This window comes from Thamnophis elegans, chromosome 11 (assembly GCF_009769535.1).
Source record: "Thamnophis elegans isolate rThaEle1 chromosome 11, rThaEle1.pri, whole genome shotgun sequence".
Lineage (NCBI taxonomy): Eukaryota > Metazoa > Chordata > Lepidosauria > Squamata > Colubridae > Thamnophis > Thamnophis elegans.
In genome coordinates this window covers 21,683,111-21,709,418 of record NC_045551.1, presented here as the reverse complement: position 1 = coordinate 21,709,418, position 26,308 = coordinate 21,683,111, and the positions used below count along the sequence as shown (strand labels likewise).

The following is a 26,308-nucleotide window of genomic DNA, read 5'->3' as shown; positions in this document are numbered from 1 at the left end:
TCTATTCTATATTCTACTTCAGCTATTCCATTTATATCATCCAATTGGTGCCCCTGATAAAATATGCCAAAATAAACATATTTATTACATCACTGCAGGACAAAACCCTAAATTATGAACCACTATAAAACTTTGCAGTTACTTTGTACAAAGATCCTAGTGGGAGAATTGTAATAACATCTATACTAGTTCAACCATACAGATATCCAAGAGCACATTGTAAACATAACCTACCATTTGTTATTTTTTACCAGTTTTTAATAATTATATTTTGTTGTTGCTTTGGTGCTCATTGAGATAAATAGAATCCTATGGTAGCAAAAGTTGGCTTGTATGTTAGAAGAAAGCAGTTCACATGTTTCTTGCTATAAAATAATAGAAAAGGTGAAGATATGAATAAATCATAATAAGGAAGCATTTATGACCTTTCATCACTGATACATCCAAAGAACATTTAACAGTGGAAGTTTTATTAAACATTTACATGTTTTCATGAAGAACACTGCCTTGGATGAGAAAATCAGGTGTATCACTATATAAGCACGCTTATCAAAAGAAATGCACCCAAGGGCAAAAAAGAAGCAAAGTACATAATCTAGTTATTGATAATCAGCAAAAGAACCAGATAAAAGGAGGTCAGAGTCTCAGAAAGAGACTGAGAAACAGAATCAATTTATTTTCATAAGGGCGTAAACCGATCGTCATCTGCTGTTGCATAGACTCCATTAATCTGTCCAGCTTTTAAATCTAAAGTATGACAGGGAATTCTATTTTCCATTGTTATGGCTGCTTCATATATATCATCTAAATCTTCTGTTTTTTCAGCATTCCTATGTCTGGAAAAGAGAGAGAATAAAATTGCTACTGTCAGCAAAATATGAAAAGCATACATCCTTAGCCTTAATTTTGCAGATAAATTACCCTTCTATAAATATTACAATACAATACAGCTTTGGTGTAGTGGTTAAAGGGCTGAGGCTACAAACTGGGAAATTGTGAGTTGAAGTCACTCTTTAGGCAAAAAGACAGTTCTTGGGCCAGTCACGTTCTTTCAACTCTAGGAAGGAGGCAATGGCAAAATGTTGCCCAGAAAGCTGCACAGCTGTGTCCACCAACTGCTTGGAATCAATACCAACCTGAGGGCACCAGAAGTACAACCACAAATATTTATACTTTAAACAAATTTCAATTATAAAGTCCTATCTCAAAAATATTGAACATTCTGTACCTGCCTCTCCTCAGCCATGCCTCTTTTAAAATGCCACTACCACCTATTTGAGGAAATTTGAGACGGAGGAGTAAATACAGTTTCCTTGTTCCAATGCTTTTGCTATTAAAGGATTCAATAATTTAATTATTTAAAATGCACGTGTTAACTCTTGATTTACTGTGATAGAGGAGTCTCCTTTGGTCTGCCCTGGGATTCTGCCCTTAGGAAAAGATCTAGACCTCCATAACCCTCACACAAGGGGAAGGTTGGCTGGCTGAATTCTCACTATCCATGTAAACATATCCCAAATCCCTCATCCTCCTGCTGTCTCTACAACGGACCCCAAACAACTACCTGACAAGCAAAAACTGCCTGACAAGCCTAGCTAACTTTGAAAGGCTGCTTTGGACACAAATATAAACACATTTTTACACTAACTTTGCATAAAGGAATCAGATTCTTAGCTCAATAGTGCCTCCATTTAGTATATCTTTGAGTATCAGAAAATTGGGGAGAAGGGGGAATGTTCAGGAAATAGCTGATGCTTTCATAACCTGTCTGGAAATGTTTCACATAATTAGTGTCAGGTTCCGAAGGGATAATGAAACTAGCCAAACACAGAAACGGTTTGAAATGCAGTTTGTATTCTTCCTTTGGCACGAGCTGACCAACAAAGCACTAAGGCTATGAATAAATTGTCAGAGCTGCCACCCTGTGCTTCCCACCACCTTTTATAGCTACATTGATAATTAAGATAAGCCTCACCCCTTGCCTGCGCACACCCATTGTCTTGTGACCCAAAACGAAACCATCCGGCAATTAATCATGGATTGTTAGCATGAATTTATTCAGTTTGTATAGGTGGGTCGGTGAGTCTTGGCAGTTGGCCCAGTCTTCTCCCATGAATGGCAGCTCCAGGCCTCGGAACTGACATGCGGCCCCCTACCACGGAGACAGCATCTGGGGAGCTACGAATTACAGTTAGTTAGGAGTTGAAGGACCCCTTTCCCCTGGTTTTGTGGGATGTTTGCAGTGGAATTTCACTACCAGGTGGGGTGCCCTACAGTCCTTGCTATGAACCCAAGATGCCTCCGACAGGGAATAACCTTTCCAGAAAAGAAGGTATTGTAACCGTCCCCTGTGCCACCTGGAATCTAGTATATCTTGCACTATATAGTGCTGTTTCCCATCTACAGTAACCGGGGTTGGCGGCTGTAGTGGGTCTCCTCTGATATCAGAGGCCTGAATTGAGTGGAGCAGGCTGCAGTGGAAGACTGGATGTGTTTTCCCCAGTAGAAGGGGGAGTCTTAGCTGCACTGTGACCGGATTAATAACTCACATGATTGGGAAAGGCCCAATGAATTTGGGTCCAAGTTTCTTACATGGCAACGGCAGACTTAAGATATTTAGTGGAGAGGTATACCCTCTGGCCTACATGGAAAGGTCCTTGCACCTTCCATCTTTTATTGGCACTCTTTTTATATGTGGCAAAAGAGTGACATAACACATTCCTCACCACTTTTTAAACTTTTTGCATCCGGGCTATCCAGTCCTGCGAGGTTATGTCATCGGGATGCACTTGAGGACTCTGGAATTGGAACGAACTCCTGCCCTGTGGCCACATGGAATGGCATAAATCCCATACTTTTGTGCACTGCATTGTTATATGCAACTTCTGCAAAGGGGGGGAGTTCAGCCCAATCGGTCTGTTGGTACTGGACATAACATCTCAAGTAGCACTCCACCATCCGCTGCACCATTTGTCGTGGGGTGGAAGGCTATACTAAGTCCCTGTGAAGACCCCAACATTGCCATGAATCTACGCCAGAACTGGGCAGTGAATTGCACTCCCCTGCCTAAAATTATCCTTTTGGGGATCCCATGGAGTCTATAGACATGGGTAATAAACAGTTTGGCCAGCTTCCTAGCAAATGGAAAGCCAGTTCATGCTGCAAAATGAGCCTGCTTGGAGAACAGGTCTATTATCATCCAAATGATCTTGTTCCCTTGGCTGTCTGGTAAATCCACGATGAAGTCCATGGCTATCTGTTCCCATGGTCAGATTGGATCTGCCACCTTCTGTAAAAGTCCAGGAGTTTCTCGGAGCTCCCACCCTGTGCTTCCCACCACATTTTATAGCTACATTGGTAATTAAGATAAGCTGCACCCCGCGCGTGCGCACACCCATCACCTTGTGACCCAGAACAAAACCACCCGGCAACTAATTATAGATTGTTAGCATGAATTTCTTCAGTTTGTGTAGGTGGAATGCTGAGTCTTGGCAGCTGGCCCAAGCTGCTGAATGGCAGCTCCAGGCCTCAGAGCTGACAATTAGTTTATCACTAAAATCAAAACCCTGGATAAGTCAAATATGGCATCTTCCACATTTAGGTGGTTGAGAATGTACCAGTCAAACCAGCCACAGCTAATTCCCTAGGAAAGAATGACCCTTGATTCCATAGGGAAAAGGTACTTTTACTAGAAATGCTGAGTGCAAGTGAATGGGGCAAGCTCTGAAGAGAAATTGTACGGAAATCTTATATCTGAAAACAATCCCCAACCCTCCCCCCTGGGAGGATAGTCCAATCAAATCCTGTGCTGATGTTTTGGTAACCTGGTGCCTCTGGCATTGTGGTAAATTCCTTTTCCAGGGCTGGCATCCTTGAAGGCGGGAAGATGGCTCAACTGGGCACTCCTGGTTCCTGTCAGTGTCCATACTCTCCAATTTCTCACAACAGTCTTTCATATCCCCAGCATTCTTTCCATCCCAAATGCCCCCTCCTCCCGGGTTATGGGACTTGCTAGTGAGCTTCAAAGAAAGCGAAGATAGACAGCTGACAGTACCATTTATATTTTCTCCAATATAATTCAATATAAACCCAATGGTTGCAACTATTTGATACTTCTTCTAAAATGTAATTATGTTAGTGAATCTATATCTGAAGGAACAAATTAATATTTTCTGGTCTATTTCAGTTTTTGACCTTGAGCACCACTGATTCATTGACAGATCATACCATATGATTTATGTTGCAGCATCAGCAATTTAGAGGAGATAATGAACTCAAAGGTCAAGTACAGCACATTTTCAACCCATAATACATGATGTAACAATCTCAGGATTTACATATCAGTAATATTGACAGCCATAAAACTTTATTGAAAATATCATGCAAACTATTGAATGAAGACATTTGCTAAAAGTAAATTACCTTGATTGCAAGGTGGGCTTTATAAAATCTCACTGCTGGAAGCCTTTCATGCATGTCTTTCAAATGGAAAGCCACACACTCATATATTATTTCCTAACCCACTACAATTAACAGTCTGAATGAATTCCCATGTTTGTTTCTTTGTTTACTTATTTATACAATTTCTATAACTATCCATCTCAGTCAATGATTCTAGGCGGTTTACAGTTATAAAAATACATTATAGTTAAAAATACTAAAAACATCTTAAAACACTAAAAACACCCAGATTAAATATATACAGGAACAAAGTACTTGGCCAGTTAGCAACACAGTCAGTGACACATTTAACACGCCAGGGACAGGAATAGATCCAGGGATTTTTTAGGGCCTTACAAAAGGCTAACTAATAGGGTTGGGACCATTCTAATCTTTGAAGGGAGGATGTCCCATAGAGCAGGGGCCACTGTGAAAAAAGCCTGTCTTCTGATCACTGGCAGCCAACACTCTTTGATGGGATCTGTACCATTTTGTTCAATATGGTTGGACTGGTAGAGACTCTTGGAAAAAGGCAAGCCCTCAGGTTACCAATTTCAGTAGTCAGTTGTTTAACACAGTAAATAAAGTGTTTCTGATATGCCCCAATGTAGCAAAAGCAAAGGTGCCTATTGAGGAAGAGGTTGCAACAAATGGCTCCATTACAAGATAGACAACAATTATGTATCCCAACCCTTTTAGCCTTCCAGAAGGTTGTGGAGACCTGTCTCTTCTCCTGGGTTTTGGGCTTGATGGGGGTGTTGATCTGAGAGGCTACCATGTTTTCCCCAAAATAAGAGCTATCCCCCAAAATAAGTCATAGTTTGATTTGTACGTGTGCATCTAATATAAGCCCTACCCCAAAATAATCCCTAGTTAAGAACCTGCCCACTCCATACTCAGAGTTGCCTGAACTGTGAGATAGGTGGAAAATTAATTTTATAAATAAATAAATAAGAATGATTTATATGCATTGCTTCTCCTGACCCCTTCAGTTCTATATGTGGCAGTGTTGCTGCATGTTTTTCCCTTTCTCCCATTCTCTCGGCTTCTGATTAGACCTTTATGTTTCCCTGTATTTATATTGCAAGCAACACCTGTCTCTCTTACTTATTAGCTTGCCTTCCCTTGATGCCTACTTGGCACAAAAGACGATAGTATACCATGGATCAGTAGGTATTTATTTAGAGAAGAGGCATCCATTAGCCTAACCCTTCATTTATTAAAAAATGGGGGAAAATAAATCAGGAACAATAAGCAAAAATATTGTTCATTCCTATTTATGATTGGGAACTGACCCAAAGCAAGACAACTCAAAATGCTCACCTCTTGGGGTGATAAATCCCAAAAGATACGACTAAAACAATTCCAATCACAATGATGCCAAGAATAACCCCAAATACAATCAGCCAAATGGGCAGAGGTTGTTCAGCTGGTGGAGCTAAAGTTGATGAGATTTCCAAGAACTGCAGAGTGTCGTCAGTTAATAAAAAGGCGTTGTTGATCCGGTTTCTATTCATTCTTTAAAAAGAATTAGTTTGGCATATTTATAATCAATCAAATCAATAAAAATAATAACTTGTTATATTCAGCATGTAAAATGGCTGAAGAAGAAAATGATTTAACACCAGTTATCATTAATTTCATTTCCAACATCATATTATTATTATTATTATTATTATTATTATTATTATTATTATTAACTTTGTGTAATATTGCCTTAAAGTTGGTCCCAAAACATAGATCGATGTAATAGAAAACTGTAAGTGTTCTGATAGAATTATTAATTCTCATATTAAAATTAATTTTTCTTTTTGGCTATCAGTTACTTTTTCTGGGGTCAGTTCAAATTGCTGGTTCTGAATTTAAATCTTCAAACATCAAAATATTTTTCCACTATAAAGAAACTATATGTTCATTCCACTTTTTTAGATCTCATAAACATAAAATATAAACATAAAATCAGAAAGGCAAGAGTTCAAAAAGAGTTTTTCATTTATGGCATCAGGATTTGAACTAGTGTAGTAAGAGAAACATTCATGAAATCTTGTTTTAAGAAGTGATTTTGTAGGATTGTGCTTAATTGTGCTTAAGAGCCATGGTGGCATAGTGGTTAGAATGCAATATTGCAGACTAATTCTGCTGACTGCCATGAGTTTGATTCTGACTGGCTCAGCCTTTAGACTTTAGAAATAGTGCAATGGAGCATAATACTAGAATATTATGTCACATGTTAACTATGCTCAAAGAATTTCATTTCTAACTTTCTAGTGCAACAGATTCAATCGAAAATTGCATACTTTAATATTAGATGATTTTATTTATAGAGCTTTCTGTTAAGTACACTTGCTCACTCAGACACTTCTGAATGTTGTATTCTATTCACAGTTGTAATGTTCCGTGGGATTCAATCTTAAGGCTGTACACAAATTAGTTTCACACAATGTATTTTTCCTAGAATGAATTGCATAGTGAATTACCAATACTTAGAAATGTGGAAGAAATGACAAATACCCCTGCTTTAGATACAACACAGCAGTCATAAATCCCCACACCAAGCACTGGAACTGTTCCTATAGTTCGACTCAATTGTGACAGAAGGAAGTCTTTACACTAGATCAACACAGCAATATGCTAATTATATAAGATCTTATTGATTAATCTTTTATGATGGAGATGGGATAATAAGCTTTGATTTCAGAAATCTCTCTGGCTCAAGATGAGTCAAACTGGAGGAAGGTATATTTTGGAATTTTATTAATTTCACTATAGTTGCTGTCGGCGCTTATCTGCCCATCTTTGCCTGGCGTCCGGGACCAACTCTCTTTGGCTTTCACCGCTGCTCCATGCCTCAGGCACCTCCTGGTGGCCAACCAGCCTCTCTGGTCCCTGCTCAGAGTCCGAACCCTGTCCAGGGTCCTCCACATCTTCCAGAGCCAACTCATAAGGTCCCTCGCTATCGGAGTCTGTTTGCAGCTCCAATGGCTCCTGCTGGGCCACAACAGTTATCATAGTTGCAGTGTCCTAGGGTCATGTGATTCCCTTTTGTGACCTTCCGACAAGCAAAGTCAATGGTGAAACCAGATTCACCTAACAACTGTGTAACTAACTTAACAACTGCAGTGATTCACTTAACTATGACAAGAAAGGTTGTAAAATGGGGCAAATTCACTTAACTGTCTCGCTTAGCAAAATAAATGTTGAGCTCAATTGTGGTCATAAGTCAAGGACTATTTGTATATAATTTTAAATACAGTAATAGGTATTACAAAAGAACAGCTAATGTCTACAAGTGATAGACAAAAGCTAAATCCAGGCTGTTAGAACAATGTGCCATTGATGCTGAAAGAGATTTGTATTAAATCTGCTTACATTGAATGAATGCTTCAAAGCACAGCCAAAAAAGTAAAAGTACATTCCATTATTCTTTGCATGTACCAACAGGTCAATAATCTCTTCCCCCATGCCAGTGCACTGCAGTTGCCTCTGAGTTTTTCTGTTGAAAACAGTCTAATCTTCTCATAAGCTTAAAAGTTAATCTCTCCAAAACAATGCATTCTCTTTCATTCCCACATTCGTGTTTATTCAACAAATAGCACTGCATTTCTAAAAGAGAAGGCTTCTGTAAAAGCCTAAATTCAACAAATTAAATCATGTAAATTATGGTCATTCACTTTTGAAGCTTGTACAGAAAATCACCAGTACATTGTTGCATCATCTTTGAGTTTATCTATAGTGACCCGTTGGCTGTCAGCAGAGCTAGCAGCAGAGTCAGATGAGGAGGAAGTGGAGGGAGAGCCTGGGCCAGCTTAGAAACAGCATTGAAACAGAGGCAGAGGCAGAGCTGGGGCCTTCCATCCTCCCCCAGGTGGAGAGCAGCTGTCTTCGGGGCCTGAGCTGAGTGAGGGGGAGGAACAGATGGGGGGCATAGGTGGGTTGCTAATTTTTTTACTACCGGTTTGGGCACGCTCCCGCACACGCGATGCTTCTGCACATGCGCAGAAGCGTCCAAGCGGGTGGGCAGAGCCTCCTGCTCCCACTATCTGGGCCGAACCTGCAGCAACCCACCCCATGGGGCCCATCCCATATGCGTCTTCGTGCAGAGAGGAAAGGAGAGGAGAGCAAACAAAAACAATAAGCCAGCTGTCAAGGAAAAGCAGATGTGGACACTATCCATCCCCCCCCAGCTCGGAAATAAATAGTAGGCTTTGGGAGTGGCCAGTTGTTGCAGACAACCATTTGCTTTTAGGATACAGCAAGCTATTTGGAGTTCTAGGCCTGAACCAGATCTGTTGGGACCAATTACATATGGTTTTTTGTTTATCCACCTGACTGTTCCTACCCTGTTTGAAAAGAGGCTCGTTTTTATTCATGAGTAAGCGGCTTATCATTACTTGCTAAGGCTGGGTCAGAACATTATCTAGGCTCAGAAACTAAGCAGTGCCAGACTTTGTTAGAATGGGGGTTGGTGGGAGGCGTCCAAGGAATATTGGAGCTTTGAAATGGATTGGAGTCCCCAAATATCCCAGAGGAAGGCAATGACAATCTGTTTTTGTACTGTGGCCAAGAAGATAGCAGGGGCTGCAAAAATGTCCAGCTCAACCTGAAGGAGATTCTACTTTTTTTAGGAGTGTGACCATTAACAGACTGCTTATATGAAGTGCACGGTATATAATAATAGGCTATTTTCTTTCCTACTACAGAAAAAAATCCAAAACATGATTCTTTAAAAATGAAGTGTGATCAAATGCTATGCATATAATCAGGGAGCGGTTTGGCAGTACAGGTAATTCTTGATTTATGATCACAACTGGGACTCAAACTTCTGTTGCTAAGTTATGTAGTTGTTAAATGAGTTGACCACTTTTGTTATGGTTGTTAAGTAAATATGACTTTCCCCGCTGACTTTGCTTGATAGAAACCAACTAGAAAAGGCACAAATGGCAATCACATAACCCTGGGACACTGCAACTGTCATAATGCATGCCAGTTGCCAAGCACCCGAATTTTAATCACATGATCCCAGGGATGCTGCAAAGGTCATTACGTGAGGACTGGTTATAAATCATTAGTACTCTCATAATATTACTCTTAAGTTAAGAATTACCCATAATAGGGTTTTTTTTTAATTTACCTTAAAGTTATTAAAAATGGATGCCTTAAAATAAAAACATAAAATAAATGCTTCGAGGTGGAATAATACCTTCTAACTGCTGCTAATCAACAATGGTCCTCTACTCTGCCTTTTTCTCTTTACTGCATTTTCCAGTAAAATAATACAAGGAGCAGTGGGAAAAGTGGAAAGTTACAATAGGGTGATCCAATTATCTGCACATTTCATAAAATGTTGCATTTAATGCCTTATCTGGAAATTGAACCTGGACCTGGACCTGGATTCTAATCCTGTCCAGCCATAATGTGTACTGATTAGAACCTGAGTAGATTTGGCAGCATGGCTTAGTATAACCCAGGATTATGACAAATCTCAATGCAGCTCTGAACATTTGCAGATTGAAGAAATTATGCCAATGATCCTAACAAAAATAAATACATTTGTTTTTAATAAAGTTGTGGAAATATATAACATATATGCCCAGTGTATTACCTTATGGCGGCTTCCACAACATTCCTGGGAATAGTTGTTATATTTGTGAATGAATTTGTGACTACAAACCAAAATGATACCCGACTGGTAACATTGCACAGCAGTACATTAGAAATTCTGAGAATTAAAAACAAATAAACATTACTATAGTAAGTCTTCCCACAGACTCTTGAGACAACTACAAGGTTATGAGTTTTAGATGTAACATTATGATCTCACTTTCAAAGCACAAGCTTTAGAGAGAATGTTTTATTTTTTATTACCTGCCCCAGCTTTTACACCCTCCTTAGTATTGGCCATTCTGGGTGGGGAATTTTGGGAACTGAAGTTCATATAAATACAAAGTGTACTCAGACTGAAAAAGACTAAGGAGAAGCGACTTGGGTAAGCCAGTAGACTCAATCTTCCCCAGGTAAATTATCTGGAGTTTCTTTTCCCTTCTATTGCTAAAATGCTTCTATTTTTTTCCATAAAGTATATGATCAAGGCAAGAACATGTGAATAGGACCTCAAGATTTACACTAGTTATATTGGATAGGAATCTCAGCTGATGCAGATTAATGGAGTCAATATCATATGTTCATCACACTCATAGCATGCTTCTTGTTTAAAGAGTACAAGTAGTCCTTGACTTAAAACATTCATTTAGTGACTGTTCAAAGTTATAATGATCCTTAAAAATGTGACTTATGACCATTTTTCACACTTACGACCATTGCAGCATCCGGTCACTTGATCAAAATTCAGCTGCTTGGCAACTGACTCATATTTATGACACGGTTGCAGTGTTTTGGGGTCCCCCTTTTGTGACCTTCTGACAAGAAAAGTCAATAGGGAAACCAGAGTCACTTAACAACCTTGTGACTAACTTATCAACTGCAGTGATTCATTTAACAACTATTATAAGAAAGGTTGTAAAATGGGGCAAAACTCACTTAAAAAATGTCTTGCTAGAGCAACAGAAATTTTGGGCTCATTGCGATCATAAGTTGAGGACTATCTGTAATTACCTCCAGTATGCAAGAGTATATGCTGCTCCTTAGTGACATCTTCTGGCTGATTACCAGCAAACCAAATGGTTTCAATCACAGTTTTCCATTTTTAAAAAAATGTGTGCCCGTGTATATAAATATGTACACAAATTCATAGAACACACATGCATATACATACATAGATGAACATGTGATTTACATAAAGGTCATTGTGTAGTCTACAGTCAGATACATTCGTATTTAATAATAAAGTCTTCAGTAATGATGATACTCTGAGGTCCAAACATATACTATAAATTCATGAGGTGACATCTCTAAGCCAGTACTGTACAGTCAATTGTTACTCTGGTAGTTTAAGTTTGTTAATGGAAACTTAATTAACATACGCTATAAGAAGTAATATACTAATGTTCTAGATTAAGAATTTATCATATTGATGCAAAGGATTGTTCTGCTTTTGCAATGCAATCCAGATTGAGCTTTATCTTCAATCCTATAGCAAAAATCGCTATGCTAAATTGGAGTTTCATATTAAGATTACATATTATGAAATCATTGCTAATTTGGGAAATTTGTGGCATTTGTTTGGAAAATGTTAATTACAATCAACAGTAACAGAGTTATTCTGCATAGTAACTATAAGATATATTTGCATTTAGGGAGTGAATGAAAATTCACACATGCATACAAACATATTATGTATACACAGTGACGTGCGGTGAAGCTTATGGCTGGTGAGGCAAAAAGAAAAAAAGCGTCTTGACAGCGGGCAAAAAGAGATTTAAAGGAGGAGAAGCTACCGGGAGGGGTAGGGCCGGTGCAGGGAGAAGGACCAGTAGACAATGCGGCGCTGCACAGGCTCCGAGATGAGCTCGAACCGTTCCTCCACCTGCTGGAAGGGCCACTTCTCTGCCACACGCTGTACAACATGTCCAGCAGGGACTTCGGGCTCTGTGTCTTGCCCAAGGGCAGCACTCCGAACGCGGCATAAGCTGCGGTCAGAGCAGAGGGGAAAGCGGCGGCAGCGGAGGAAGTGGCAGCGGCGGCCAATGAAGTTCCTGTAACACAAAGTGCCCCGCCGCCAACGATGCTGCTGCCCACCCGCTGCCCCGGCCTGCAGCCAGCCCAGCACCATGCTGGGCTGGCTGCAGGCTGGGGCAGCGGGTGGGCAGCGGCATCGGCTGGCTGCAGGCCGGGGCAGCAGGTGGGTGGCATGCTGCCTCTGATGCTGCTGCCCGCCCACTGCCCCGGCCTGCAGCCAGCCCAGCAGCATACCCGGGTCTGCAGCAAAGGCGCTTGGCAGCTCCCGCGATGCAAAGTGCCGTGCCGCCACCAATTCCGCCGCCCGCCCACTGCCCTGGCCTGCAGCCAGCCCAGCACCATACCTGGGTCTGCAGCAAAGGCGCTTGGCGGCTCCCGCGATGCAAAGTGGAGAGTTGAACTTGCTCGGAGCATGAACTTTTCCAACACAGGAGCGTTTTACAAGCAAGGATCCTGCTGCTAGATTGCGCAGTCGCTCAACTGCAAGGCATGATTCGCTGCTCCCAGATCAGGAGGCGGGAGAATCACATGCCTCCTTTGCATACGAAATTTTTCACTTTTTAACCCTTGCTTAACTCTTAAAAGGCGAAAAATTCCTTATGCAAAGGAGGCCCATAGTTCTCTAGCCTCCCCCTACAGTTAACACTAAGCAGACTCAAAGTCACTGTGACTTGGAGTCTGGAAGCAACTACCTTGGCCTTTTTAATTATTTTTTAAAAATTCTTTAAAATTCTTTCCTTTTCCTCATGACTTGTGAGGCCACGCCTCCCCTGCCTCTAGTGACTGCACGTCCCTGTGTATACATTTAGACATTTTAGACATTTTATTAGGATTTATAGGCCGCCCTTTTCCCTGGGGGGACTCAGGGCGGCTTACAATCACAGGGAAGGGGGTGCGATACCAAAAGACAAACAATATGTGAACAGAATAAGATAATAAAACACAACTTGCATTCAACAGTCAACACTCGGGCGGGTAAATTGGGAACCTATCCCCAGGCCTGATGGGAGATATACACACACTTATGCAAAAACTATTGCAGAAGGAATAGTATCAAATCAAATAATGTTGTAGAGATGCAGAATGGAAACAGCTGCAAAAAAAATGGAAAAATATGTTGTCTCTCAGCTACTCTAACCCTTGGTAACCTCCAGAAACTTACAACCATAATCCTGGCAGGTGGTTGCCTATCCTGCCCTCTGTTGAAATAATAGACCACCATCACTTTGTAGGGCAACCAGAAATTAGCATTAGGCAAGTTGGGTTCATGTTTTCATAAAATCTCTTTCTCACTAGCCTATCTTCCAGGAATGCAGTTGCCACCAAAATATGGTGCCAACTGAACAGAATCAGGACAGGACATGCCAGAATTAATACAAAGCTATTTGAGTGGGGAATGGCCAAGAGCCTGCAATGTAACTGTAGTGCATAGGAACAAATGATAACACATATAGTTCAAGAATTAGGAAATTTCAAGGTACCTGGAATGATCTCATTGCAGCCATAACAGAAGCAGTTTGATGGTTAGCTTTCTTAGATATCAAATTATTATATCTATCTTATTGCAATTCTACAGTGCCATATCGTGCTGATTTTATCATACTTTTATCTTATTTTAATATTTTATCTTGTGTATTGTATTGCGGGTGGCCCAGTGTCTCAGCAGTGGCTTAGCCTGGTAGCCCAGGTTCAAGAACCAAGCATCACATGATGAGGTGAGCTCCCATTCTCACCTCAGCTCCTGCCAACCTAGCTGTTTGAAAGCATGTAAATAGATACCACTTTGGTAGTAACAGCAGTCTGTGATGTCATGCTGGCCACATGGCTGTGGAAATGTGTTGGGAGAGCACTGGCTCAATGGTCCTTAAATGGAGATGAGCACCACCCTCTATAGTCAGCAATGACTAGCAGAGTCCAATCTGCAGGGATTCCTTTACCTTTATATTGTATTGGCCACATTTTTATATTATACTATGTTATACTGTACATTATAAATTATTTCTGACAATACAGTATCTTTTAATGATAATACATACCATATTTCCTCTTGATTTACATGCTACTATAGCAAAGATAATTCCACTGCAATGTACATGCAAATAGGTGGACATATTTGATAGAGACTAAGCAAAATGCATTTCCTGCTATGTGTGAAGTACAAAGTGCAGCATCTTAGCCAAAGAAACAGCAGAATGGTTATCTAATACTAAGTTTCCTAATTTCCAAATCAACCTTCAACAGCAGGACTGGTAAAAGACTCTTATCTGCAGCATAGGGATCAGATTTGACATCAGGAAATGGCCATGAATGTCTGAGGGCCTTCCTACCAGCCCATCCCTGGGAAAATATAGATAATAAGCAGGGAAGGTCTAAAGGGTTTTGCTAGGTAATTCAAAATAGTAAAGATATATTAACGTACTCAGCACAGACAGGACAAATCCAGGACCCTGGATTTATTAACAACTTATTAAATTAATACCTGAAGCTATCATCTCATGTTGCTTAATGCTGAGAACTGTTGTACTAGTAATTTCATGCAACAGAAGATCAAATAAATGTATACCCTGAAATGTCCATTTGGTATTATATTACATAGTTATTAATTGCCTAATTAGAATAACATCTTTTTTTACCTTTGATTGAGCCTTGTAACCGAGAAAATATAAGCAACGTTCATGATTCTCATTACCTGTAGAGGAGGACATCTTAATAGTCACAGTTGATAACACACAGTAGATCACCTTCCTTAAAGGTGAAGAAAAACCCTTATTATCAGTGCAGCTAGTTCTGTTACAGGAACCAGAAGGAAGCAAAGATTACTACTGACCAATATGTACAATAGTACATTGTATTATTGGCCCATTTTGTAGTATCAGATTATTCCTAAAGCTGAAAACTAAATTACTATTCCCTATACATAATATTTGTCATCTTTTTAGATAATGTTTAATTTGTTTTGATTATGGAGAAGAGAAATTAGCAATTTGCTAATGGTTGGTAAGGCTTTCAAATCTTAACACAATGAAAGTCACAGATTTCAGCTCTGATATGTGTATCCATATATGGAAGTGGTCTGCTTAATGGGCAGATTATTCCAGGGGATATTGGAATGTTCATCTCAACCACATGTCTGAGTAGTTCAGTCATTTCCTGAAAATAAATCTTGTGGTCCAGTTCCTAACTGAATGGGATAGCACTAACTACATCTTCCTTCTAGAAGATTTACTATTCAAAACTATTAAACTGCTCCCAGGACAGCCAGACTGATGCAATCTGAAGGAAGAATAACATTTTTAACACCCTATCCATAGAATAGAACATTTCATGTACCACTATCATCTAATAGATCCTGAAAAGGTTTTACCTGGAACTCAGAAGAGCTTATGAATGTTAAAGTAGATAATTTAAAACAATTAGTCCAGTGGTGAAATTCATTTTTTTACTTCCGGTTCTATGGGCATGGCTTGGTGGGCATGGCAGGAGAAGGAAACTGCAAAACATTCCATTCCCACTCCACTCCAGGGAAAGGATACTGCAAAATCCCCATTACCACCCCACTCTGGGGTCAGCCAGAGGTGGTATTTGCCTGTTCTCCAAACTACTCAAAATTTTCACTACCGGTTCTCCATAACCTGTCATAACCTGCTGAATTTCACCCCTGAATTAGTGCCTTTTAATAATTTAAACAATACAGTTAAAAGATGAACAGCGATAGAATTGCTTGCATCTACCACTGTTTTACTTTTAATTGTATTGTTTAAAGTAGATAACTCTGATCTACACAGCTATATCATCTTCAGAGAATCAAAGAATGTTATGATTGGAAGGTAGCTTGGGGGTAATTCAGCCCAAAATCCTGGTGCAGAATCTATTATTGGACTATACCTGACAAGACAGCCATCCAGCTTCTGTTTAAGCTCCTTTAGTTATGAAGAAACTATCATTTCTTAAGGCAGTTTGTTCCATTGCTTTATAGCTGCTACTGTTAAACAATGTTTTCTGATGTCTGATAGAAATCTTCTTCCTTACCATTTACACTCATGGTTTCTCCTCCTGTACTCTGGAACAATTCTGAACAAATCTGGCGCATCTTCTGACTGTCATTTAATATTTGAAGGGAGTGAGTGTATCTCCTAGTCTTTTTCGGGCTAAAAGTATTCAGAACTTCCAAAATATTCCTCAAATCACTGAGGTATGAAAGTTATTTCCAGTCCACAATGAGGTAGAAGTATGCACATCCAATTAAGTAAGAATATTTACAAAATATACTTACTGGGTTGTTTCTTGAATCAAATATCTTCTCATTGCATAAGCTAACATTGCTTTAAATAGATATTCTTCAGTAGCATCCCAGCTATACTTAAAAAACAAACAAACAAACTGATTGGTATACATGGGGAGCTAGAAAAATGCATTTTCCTCCCACAGCCTCTAGGGAAAACAGTAAATGCTTTTGACAATTACAGAAATAGTATTACAGTTTAGAGACATATATTTTATATAGTAATTTCTAAATGTTACATATTTTATAAATTTTGTCAAGTTACTCTCTTTCTGCAAACTGCTTAGTGTCATTGAAATTATCTCTAATTAATAATAGCTTACTTTTGCAGAATAAACTGTTGTAGTATGCTAATCATTGGCTGTCTAAATAGAGTCTGCATTAAAAGCTGCTGGTTTTACCAATGAACATTTAAACCTGATTTGGTTTATTTTAGATTGCTTAGACTTCAACTCCATAATGTCCTGATCACATAGCTTTTGATCTTCTTGGCTGGGAGTTATTAACTCCAGCATGTTTGCAAGTACCAGTATGGTGAAGGCTACCATAAATGATCTCAAATGGGGGGCGGGGGGAGAAGGAGGAATAAACTTTTTGCATCCAGAGACCACTGTTTTAGTTATTTGAGCATGGTGATACAACAGGGACCCCCTGATAGCTCACAAATGGGATAGGGCAATGGAAGATGGGAAGGAATCGCTGGATGGCAATGTTTTTAGCTGATTTAATAGTTCAGCAGTGCATTTCTTTATTGTTTATGTTTATTATCAAATTTATAACCTGTCTTTTTGCTTAAAGGATAGCTTACAAGCAAAATACAAGCTACAAAAGACACTATAAAATTGTACAATTAAAATAATTTAAAAACCAGTAATTCTATTGGGCACAATAAAGAGTTTAGAAGAAGGCAGTGACATGCGGTGAGGTTTATGGCTGGTGAGGCAGTCCTCTCCCCCAACACCCCACTGACTAAAGCACTTCCTTTCGCCCACCTGTGCTCGCCCGCCTGAGCTCTGCTGCGGGCACAGGTGAGCGAAAGAAAGTCTCTTTCGCCTGCCTGAGCTGGCAGGCTGCCATGGACACAGAAGCGGGCGAAAGAAAGTGACTTTCACCCACCTGAGCTGGCGAGCTGCTGCAGACACAGAGGCAGGCGAAAGAGACTTTCTTTTGCCCGCCTGTGTCCGCAGCAGCCCACCAGCTCAGGTGGCTGAAAGTCATTTTCTTTCGCCCACCTCTGTGTCCACAGCAGCCCGCCAGCTCAGACTTTCTTTCGCCTGCCTGAGCTGGCAGGCTGCCCTCCCTGCCTCCCCTACCCCCTTCCCTCTCTTCACTCAAACAAACTCTCTCTCTCTCAAACACACACACACACACACAAAGTTGCACCAGGAAGATTAAGTTTGAATTCCTCCCCCTCCCTCCGACCCACACGTACACGTACCTTTTCCAGCTTTTTCACAGAGGATTTCAACTCTGCTCTTGCCTGCCATCATGAAAAGAAAAAAAATGTAAAAAGAAAAAGGCAAGAACTGTGGTCAGGCTGGGCTAGTTGCTGCCAGAGTCGTCATGGATGACTCTGCTTAACTGTTTAAAAAAGCCTCTAAAAACACACTCTAAAGGAGGAAGCAGGAGAACGACGGGCCTCATCTACGACAGGAAATTTTCAGCTTTTAACCCTTGCTTAACTCTGCTCAAGTGATCATAAAACGCCTAAAGTCAGACTAGATGAGGCACATCGTTCTCCTGCCTCCTCCTGTAGAGGGCATTTTTAAGAGGCTTTTTTAAACAGTTGAGCACTAAGCAGAGTCATCCACAGTGACTCTGGCAGCATCTAGCTCAGCCTTTTTCCTTTTACATTTTTCTTTTCATGATGACAGTGGTGAGGCTCTGCCTCCTCTGCCTCCCCTGACTGCACATCCCTGGAAGAAGGCATGTAGTTTGCAGATCACCCAAGCTGAGCACAGGTATTGGACTTAGACAACACACAGTTTCCAGATTGTTTCAGAGAGAAAGCCTTGATGGAAATTGTCTCCAAAAAACTATTTACCTGGAACTTATTTTGCTTTGGGCATCTCCATGGTTATCGGGTGAGGAATATCTTTCTTACTATTGCATGAAGTAGGACCAGTTCTTTGGCCAGATTTGTTTTATGTACATATGTAACTGAATTTTAAATTCTGCTTCATTTTTAGTTAGTAACTGGTGTATAGTATTGCATGTAACTGGGATTTTGAATGATCACTATAAGCAAATTTAAGAGTAATTAAGATAAAAAAGACCTGATTATCAACATATATCAGAGTTCTATGCAGTTCTACCACATAAAATATGTATTCTGTAGCTAGTGAACAGCAACATTTCAGACATTTGATACAGATAAGTATGTTATCTGCACACGTATCTATACCTGCACACAGATACATTGCATACTGTATAATACCAAAATCAAGCCTTTTATAAGGTCAGTCCCAGGGTTTAAATCCTAAGCTATTTCTTCCTGCTTTTGAGACAACAAAGTTTTGGAAAAAATTTTCTCAGCCTTGAGCAGTGGTGGCATCTTGTGCAAGAAGGTGCTCTCTTGTTTGAGAAAACACAGTTCCTGCCTTGCCAGTTTCATTCATCTCTAACTTCTTCGAGGTGCATCTCCCCTCTTACTTTGTTCCAGAAAGGAATGTAATTTTATCCTTGAACTAAACATACTCAAAACCATAGAAATGGTAGTAGATTTTACGAGAAACCCTCCTATACTACCACCTTTTACTATACTAGACAACACAGTATCAACAGTAGAGACCTTCATGTTTCTAGGTTCTATCATATCTCAAGACCTAAAATGGACACCTAACATCAAAACGTCATCAAAAAAGCACAACAAAGAATGTTCTTTCTGTGCCAACTCAGGAAGCTCAAACTGCCCAAGGAGTTGCTGATTCAGTTCTACAGAGGAATTATTGAATCTGTCATCTGCACCTTTATAACTGTCTGGTTTGGCTCTGCAATCAAACAAGACAGACAGAGACTTCAATGCATAATTAAAACTGCAGAAAAAACAATTGCTACCAAAATGCCTTCAATTGAGGACCTGTACACTGCACGAGTCAACAAGAGGGCTGTGAAAATATCTACAGACCCTCACATCCTGGACATAAATTGTTTCATCTACTCTCAAAAGGACGCTCTAGGGCAGGGGTGTCAAACTCAAGGCCTGGGGGCCTGCGTGGTGCTTAGATCTGACCTGCAGGGCCACTATGGAAACAGCCCATTTTTGCTAGCAGAGCTCTCGGGCCACCACAGGCACCCCTGACGTATAGTGACGTATAGTGACGTATAGTGACATATAGCTGGCCATCCATACCCCGCCTCCTGAGGCCAAACACAACACTGATGTGACCTTCAATGAAATCGAGTTTGACACCTCTGCTCTAAGGCATTGCACACCAGAACTAGGCACAAGGATAGTTTTTCCCCCATACCATCACTCTGCTAAGCAACTAATTCCCACATACTGTCCAACTATTTAGCAAGGCTGTATTGCTATTATTTTTCTCATATGTCCTATTACTTATCTCCTTTTGTACTTATGACTATAAGTTTGTTGCTTGCATCTTTACAATTTATGTTGTTTTATTTAGTTTCCTAATATGATTTATGCTGTTTGCTTATTTAGCATCCTATAACTATCACTAAGTGTTGTATCTTATGATTTATGCTGAATGTATTTTTATGACTATGATTTATCACTTATAGCTTTTATGTACACTGAGAACTTATGCACAGAAGACAAATTCCTTGTGTGTTCCATCACGCTTGGCCAATAAAGAATTCTATTTAAATATTAATCACGATTCATTTTGAATACATAGTGGAAAGAGGAAAGTTGAGAGTTCACAAAGTTGATGCTAAATTAAACAAAACTGGACTGAATCTGGATGTTCTGCTTTGGGTATCATGAAATATCCTTCCAGACGGTAACAAGGAAAATAGGTTATGAAGAGGATGTGTAGTGTCCCAGACAATCCTGCGGACCCTGCTCAAGTATTGCTTATTTGCTATGTCCTGGATAAAGGAAGTGAACTACCAATAATCTGCCATCCTCACCATTCTCTGCACCGCCTTCCTGTCTGAAGCAGTAATGCTTCCAAACCAGACAGTAATGCAATATGGCAGGAAGCTCTCGATCTTCCCTCTGTAGAAAGTGGTAAGGACAGGGGAAGGAAGACATACTTTTCTCATGCGACCCAGAAAATACAGGCGCTGCTGTGCCTGCTTCACCAGTGTCTCACTGTTGAGTGACCGAGCTAGCCTACTCGTTAGGTGCACACCCAGAAACATGATGTTGCCAATCACTTCCACTTAACAATGATTCTCTTTAGACTTTCCTACATTTAAAATGAGACTGTTTTTGTTACAACAGTTCACCAAACCCTCTATTTGCTTGCAGTAAGCACCCTTATTGTCATTTTGAATACTATTGTATCATCCACATACTTCACAATATGGTTGGTGGCAATGACAACAGTCATTGATCAACAGGGTGAACAACAGAGGACTTAGGACATAGTCCTGAGGAGAACCTGTGCTCAAGAAAATGGTGTTAGAAATATTAGTCCCAATTTACACATCAATAAGAAAATCAAGAATCCAGTTGCACAAAGGAGTATTAAAGCCTAAAAGGCTGAGTTTGTGTATTAGACACTGAGGAATGATTGTATTAAATGCCAAACTGAAGTAGGCAGCATTCACACATGAGTGTTCTTTCCTCTAAGTGCGCCAAGCTCAAATAGAGAACAGAAGAAATAGCATTCTCTGTATAGCAATTTGGATGGTAAACAAACTGAAAAGAGTCAAATGCGAGAGGGAGGCTGGATACAATAATTTCCTTTATCAGCTTCTCAAAACATTTCAATACGATGGATGTAAGTCAACTCATGCTAGTTATTTTATGAAATATTTCTTTAAATGGTATATATAAATATTTCACTTACTGCATTTTCTTTTAGAGCTGTTTTGATACTAAGCCGTACTTTGAAAGCATTCTGTGCATCTATTACAAGGAAAAAGAATAAAATTAAACATACAATTCACATTTCCTTATGCAGATAATTTGTATTTTTCAGTAGATCACAGCATATATTTGTTACATTTCATTGTACTTCAAAATACACTTCACTTAAAAATTATAAGGTTCCAAGTAAGTTTGCTTAGAACAGTGGTTCTCAACCTTCCTAATGCCGCGACCCTTTAATACAGTTCCTCATGTTATGGTGACCCCCAACCATATTTTTTTCGTTGCTACTCTAGAACTGTACTTTTGCTATTGTTATGAATCGTAATGTAGATATTGATATTGGAAGACTACTATCATATCACCCTTAAGTCCTTCTTTTCATTCAACCAGACATACCCAGTTCCTGCAACTGTTCTTCATATATTTCAGTCATATGAAGAACAGTTCCAGTCCTCTAATCCTCTTGGTTGCTCTTCTTTGCATTTTTTCTAGACTAGTCTCCACATCTTTTTTATAGAGGCAGCCAACATCTTGTCTGCTCTTAAATTTTGGATCTGAAAAGAATCACATCCTGGAGGCTGGACAACCTTTGCTGCTATACAATCATACACACACATACACAGAGACACACAGTGGCTTTATTCCCACAGCCTCCTTAACTAAGTTGCCTGCAGCTGCATCCACAAACTTGCTTACCCTGCCTGGATGGATCTTCAACCTGGTTTGGGGTTGTTTGCAGGAGTGCTCTTAACCTTGGTGGTGGTGGTAAACTTAATCTTAATTTATTGGGCAAATGTCATGCATTGATTATTTTATTTTTTTTAAAAAAAGGGTTTTTTATTTTCTCTTTCAAGTTCATTCAAAATATACACTCTTATAATTACCATTAATTATTACATCATTATCATTAATCATTTATCATTATTTTCTTACAAATATATAGAATACAGTTTGGGTCACTTTCTTGCCACCCCATTTTATTTTGCAACAACCTTGCTCCTTCTATCTTCTCTACCTCCCTTCTCTGCCTTCTTCTTTCCTCCTCTCATTCCTCCCTTCTTCCCCTCTTTCCTCCCCTCCTCCTCTTCTCCTCCTTCTTACTCTCTCTCCTACTCTTACTTCCCCTCCTTTGCTTCCTCTGCTTTTACCCTTTCTTCCTTACCCTCCTCCTCCTTCCTCCCTTCTTCTTCCCCTCTTTTTCCTCCCCTCTTCCTCTCTTCTCCTCCCTCTTACCCTCTCTCCTACTCTTGATTCCCTTCCTTTACTCCCTCTGCTTTACCCTTTCTTCCTTTTCCTCCTCATCTTTCCTCCTTTCTGTTGTTGCCCTTGCTTATTTACTTTCTCTGATGGGTTCTCGGAGTGGCATTTCTGGAAACCCAACTTTATATTTTTATACATATCATTTTCTCTGTTACATTTTATTTCTAATAATAATTCCATTTGTATCATTTTTTAAATTATTATCTTGCTTTGCATTTTTTTTGCTCTTTTCCTTTTGCATGGTTTATGGTACTTTTAGCAAGCAGGTTTTCATTGTGTGAATGGGGCCAATTCGGACTCCTGAGCTTGGCTCTTGATGACAGGTCTGGTTGTGGATTTAGATATAGTTAAAAGTACCTGGCAGCGGCGTGGAAAACATAGCCGGGCGCACACCCCGCACAATTACAGCCCGGAGCAGGACCTAAGCCCCTTCCTCCCTTACAGGAACACTTTCTCTCCATTATGAAGTCTCCGAGGCTAATTGTACGGGGTGTGCGCATGTGTCTATGTTTCTTGCGCTGGTGTCAGCGACCCCTGTCAAATGGTCGTTCGACCCCAAAAGGGGTTGCAACCCACAGGTTGAGAACTGCTGACTTAGAAGATAAATGAAAAAGAAGCAAGTCTGTAAGTTTGTAGATATTCACCATGGGGTAATCATAGGCTCCTTACATAGATTTCAGTTCTAAAAGGTTCACAGATCATAGAACAATGTGTTTGGAAGCGACTTTGGAGATCTTCTAATCCTGTGATGGTGAACTTACAGCACGCGTGCCACAGGTGGCATGTGGAGCCATTTGTTAGGGCATGTGAGGCCTTGCCCTGTCAGCTCCAGTGAGCATGTGTGTTCTGGCCAGCTGACTTCAGCCTTCTTTTTTGGCCATTTTTCCCTGAAGCCTCCGGGGGGCGAAAAACAACCCAATACGCAAACCAGAAGTTCGGGAATGGACTTCTGGTTTGCCTATAGGGCTGCTTTTCACCCTCTGGAGCCTTCAGGAGGCTTCCCTCAAGGCTCCAGAGGGTGAAAAACAGCCCTATGGGCAATCCGGAAGTGACTTCCAGTTTGCCTGTAGGTAAGGTGACCAGACGTCCCGATTATGGTGGGACAGTCACAATTTATAACAATTTGTCCCATGTCCCGGGGTGGTTTTAAAAAGTCCTGATTTTCTGGCTTCATGTTGAAAGCCCAGTGGATTTGCTTAAGAAGACAAAAGACACTCTGTCCTAACCTCTCTCTCTGTCTCAGTACCTTCATTGAAGATATAATTAAAACATTAAAGCAAGAAAACGGACCCCTCCGCGCCCCTTTTACCTCATTTTATAAGAAAAAATGACCAAGTACCATAGAGCTCCAGGAAATACTTGGCTAGAGAAGCCGCGAGTGTTTCTTCCTGGATTTTCCAGAGGGAAGGGGCACGGAGGTTGGAGGTCAGCTCGTGTGGGAAAAATGGTGGCAAAGTTTCTTTGAAAAATATTTCCCTGACTAATTTCATCATTTTAATTTGCTCAGTTCTTTGTATTAACATCTACATCATTCTGGATTGACTTGGAGTGCTCACTTGTGCCTGCTGGTAAATGAGCTGGGTGTTTTTCTTTTATTTTTTTTAATGTATTTTAAAATAATATTTTATTTATTGTGCATAGGATTTTTTAAAATAGTTTTATTCTGTGTGGATTCTTTTTTTAAATTGTCTTAGACTATTTAAAAAAGATTCTATCCAAAATACAAATACCAGCTGCAGTTATTCACTTAAGAACTGTGGCAAGAAAGGTGGTATAATGGGCTGACCATCCTCATGGTCACGTGATCAAAATTTTGATGTTTGGCAACAGTTACAATTTATATTTGTAAATTGTAGTTATGTTGCAATAAAAAAATTACAATACTATTTTGCATTGTATGAAAATTTTTGTTGCTCCAAATAAAATTTTTAATCAAGCCCCCCCCCCGGTCAAAGGTGTCCCTCTTTACCAATCTGAAAATCTGGTCACCTTACCTATAGGGCCATTTTTTCACCCTCCAGAGGCTTCAGTGAGGCTTTCCTGATGGCTCCAGAGGGCAACAAACAGCCCTATGGGCAAACCTGATGTCTGTTCCCAAACTTCTGGGTTGCTCATAGGGCCATTTTTTGCCCTCCAGAGCCTTCAGGGAAGCCTCCTGAAGCCTCGGAGGGCAGAGGAGGCTGTTCCCCCCCCCCCAGGCTGCTAGAAAGCCTCTGGACCCGGGGGAGGGTGAAAAACGGGTCCATCACATGCCAAAAGTGTGGGGGATGTTCACGCGCATAGCATTTTGGGTGTGGCACACCTACATACAATCCCCCTGCGCTTCCCCCACTTTTGGCACGCGGTGGGAAAAAGGTTAGCCATCATTATTCTAGTTTAACCCCCTACCCAAGCAGGAGAGCTAACACCAATATAGACAAATGGTTGTCCAGTCTCTTCTTGAAAATCTACAGTGATGGAGCACCCACAACTTCTAGAGGTAAGCCATTCTATTAATTAATTAACTGTCAGGAAATTTCTCCTTATTTCTAGGTTAGATTTCACTTTAATAATCTTCTACCTGTTACTTCTTGTTCTGTCCTCCAAGTGCTTTGGAGAATAGGTTAACCCCTTCTTCTCTGTAGCAGCCCCTTACCAGAAGACCGTTATCATATCAGTTTTAGTCCTTCTCTTCATTACACTAGATATACTTACCGTAGTTCCCTCATATATCATATATATTCATCATCTGGTTTAACCTCCAGACCCCTTTTTTCTGCATCCTTTCTAGGATCTATATTCTAGACTAAATATAACATACACTAAATTATTTTAGCCTTTTTTGACCAATTAACATCAAAGGGGTCATAATGGGATACCTCAACACGATTTTAATAGATTTTCATCCTAAAAAAAATAGTTGTTCTAAAAAACTAATCAAATTATTTTTATAGCCAAAACGTGTTACTCAAACATAACATTCACACATCTTCAGTCTGAATTTTCTAAATGTTACGATTTTTTATGCAAATTGTACATGAGGGAGGAAGCATAGAAGGAAATCTTACCTGGTTGGCAAAGCTCAGGATAAGCAATGGTGGTTGCCCAGGCAGATGCAACTAGCAACCTCCCTAGTAACAGTTTTCCTAACTGTCTTCGTGCTAGCATCCTTCAGTTGGAAAAACTTCAGGCAAAAAGAGAAAAAATAACCCCTGTAATACTGTTAAGCTTTCTGTGACTTGGGATTAAGCAATTGCAGCAGAAATAGGAAGCAATCAAGTTTAAGGCTTAATAATTAACCCACACCACTTATTTTAAGGGGGGGGAAAAAACAGTTATAATATAGTTTTTATTGTCATTGTACAAAATAAATACAATGAAATTGGTTTTATAGAAAGCAATGTTCTCTTCCAGGTACATTATTTTGTCTATTAAGAAATATATTTATTTTTTATTTATTACTTTGTTGTTGTATGTATATTGAGAGCTTATACACTGAAGAGAAATTCCTTGTGTGCCCAATCACACTTGACCAATAAAAAATATTCCACCATTTGAACATTTTGTCTTTTCAATAGTAAAATAGTATTTCTCTCTTTTTTTCTCATAAATACACCTATGTACACAATATTTTTCTATGTTAATTAAAAACTAGTTTTTCTGTTTTAGTGAAATGGTGCTCTATAATGTGCGGGACATATGTTGTG

At 39.9% G+C, this 26,308-nt stretch overlaps 1 protein-coding gene across 1 annotated transcript; it reads right to left on the bottom strand.

Moving 5' to 3' along the window:
- Nucleotides 1-679: 679 nt before the first annotated feature.
- CLTRN (collectrin, amino acid transport regulator) lies at nt 680-25,769 on the bottom strand. The gene is made up of 6 exons (XM_032226852.1): nt 25,670-25,769; nt 21,340-21,398; nt 16,349-16,434; nt 10,043-10,159; nt 5,764-5,958; nt 680-836 (listed from the first exon to the last, which is right to left on the bottom strand). Exons 1-6 carry the CDS (start codon nt 25,767-25,769, stop codon nt 680-682), a joined length of 714 nt encoding a protein of 237 aa, XP_032082743.1.
- Between the last annotated feature and the right edge of the window lie 539 nt (nt 25,770-26,308).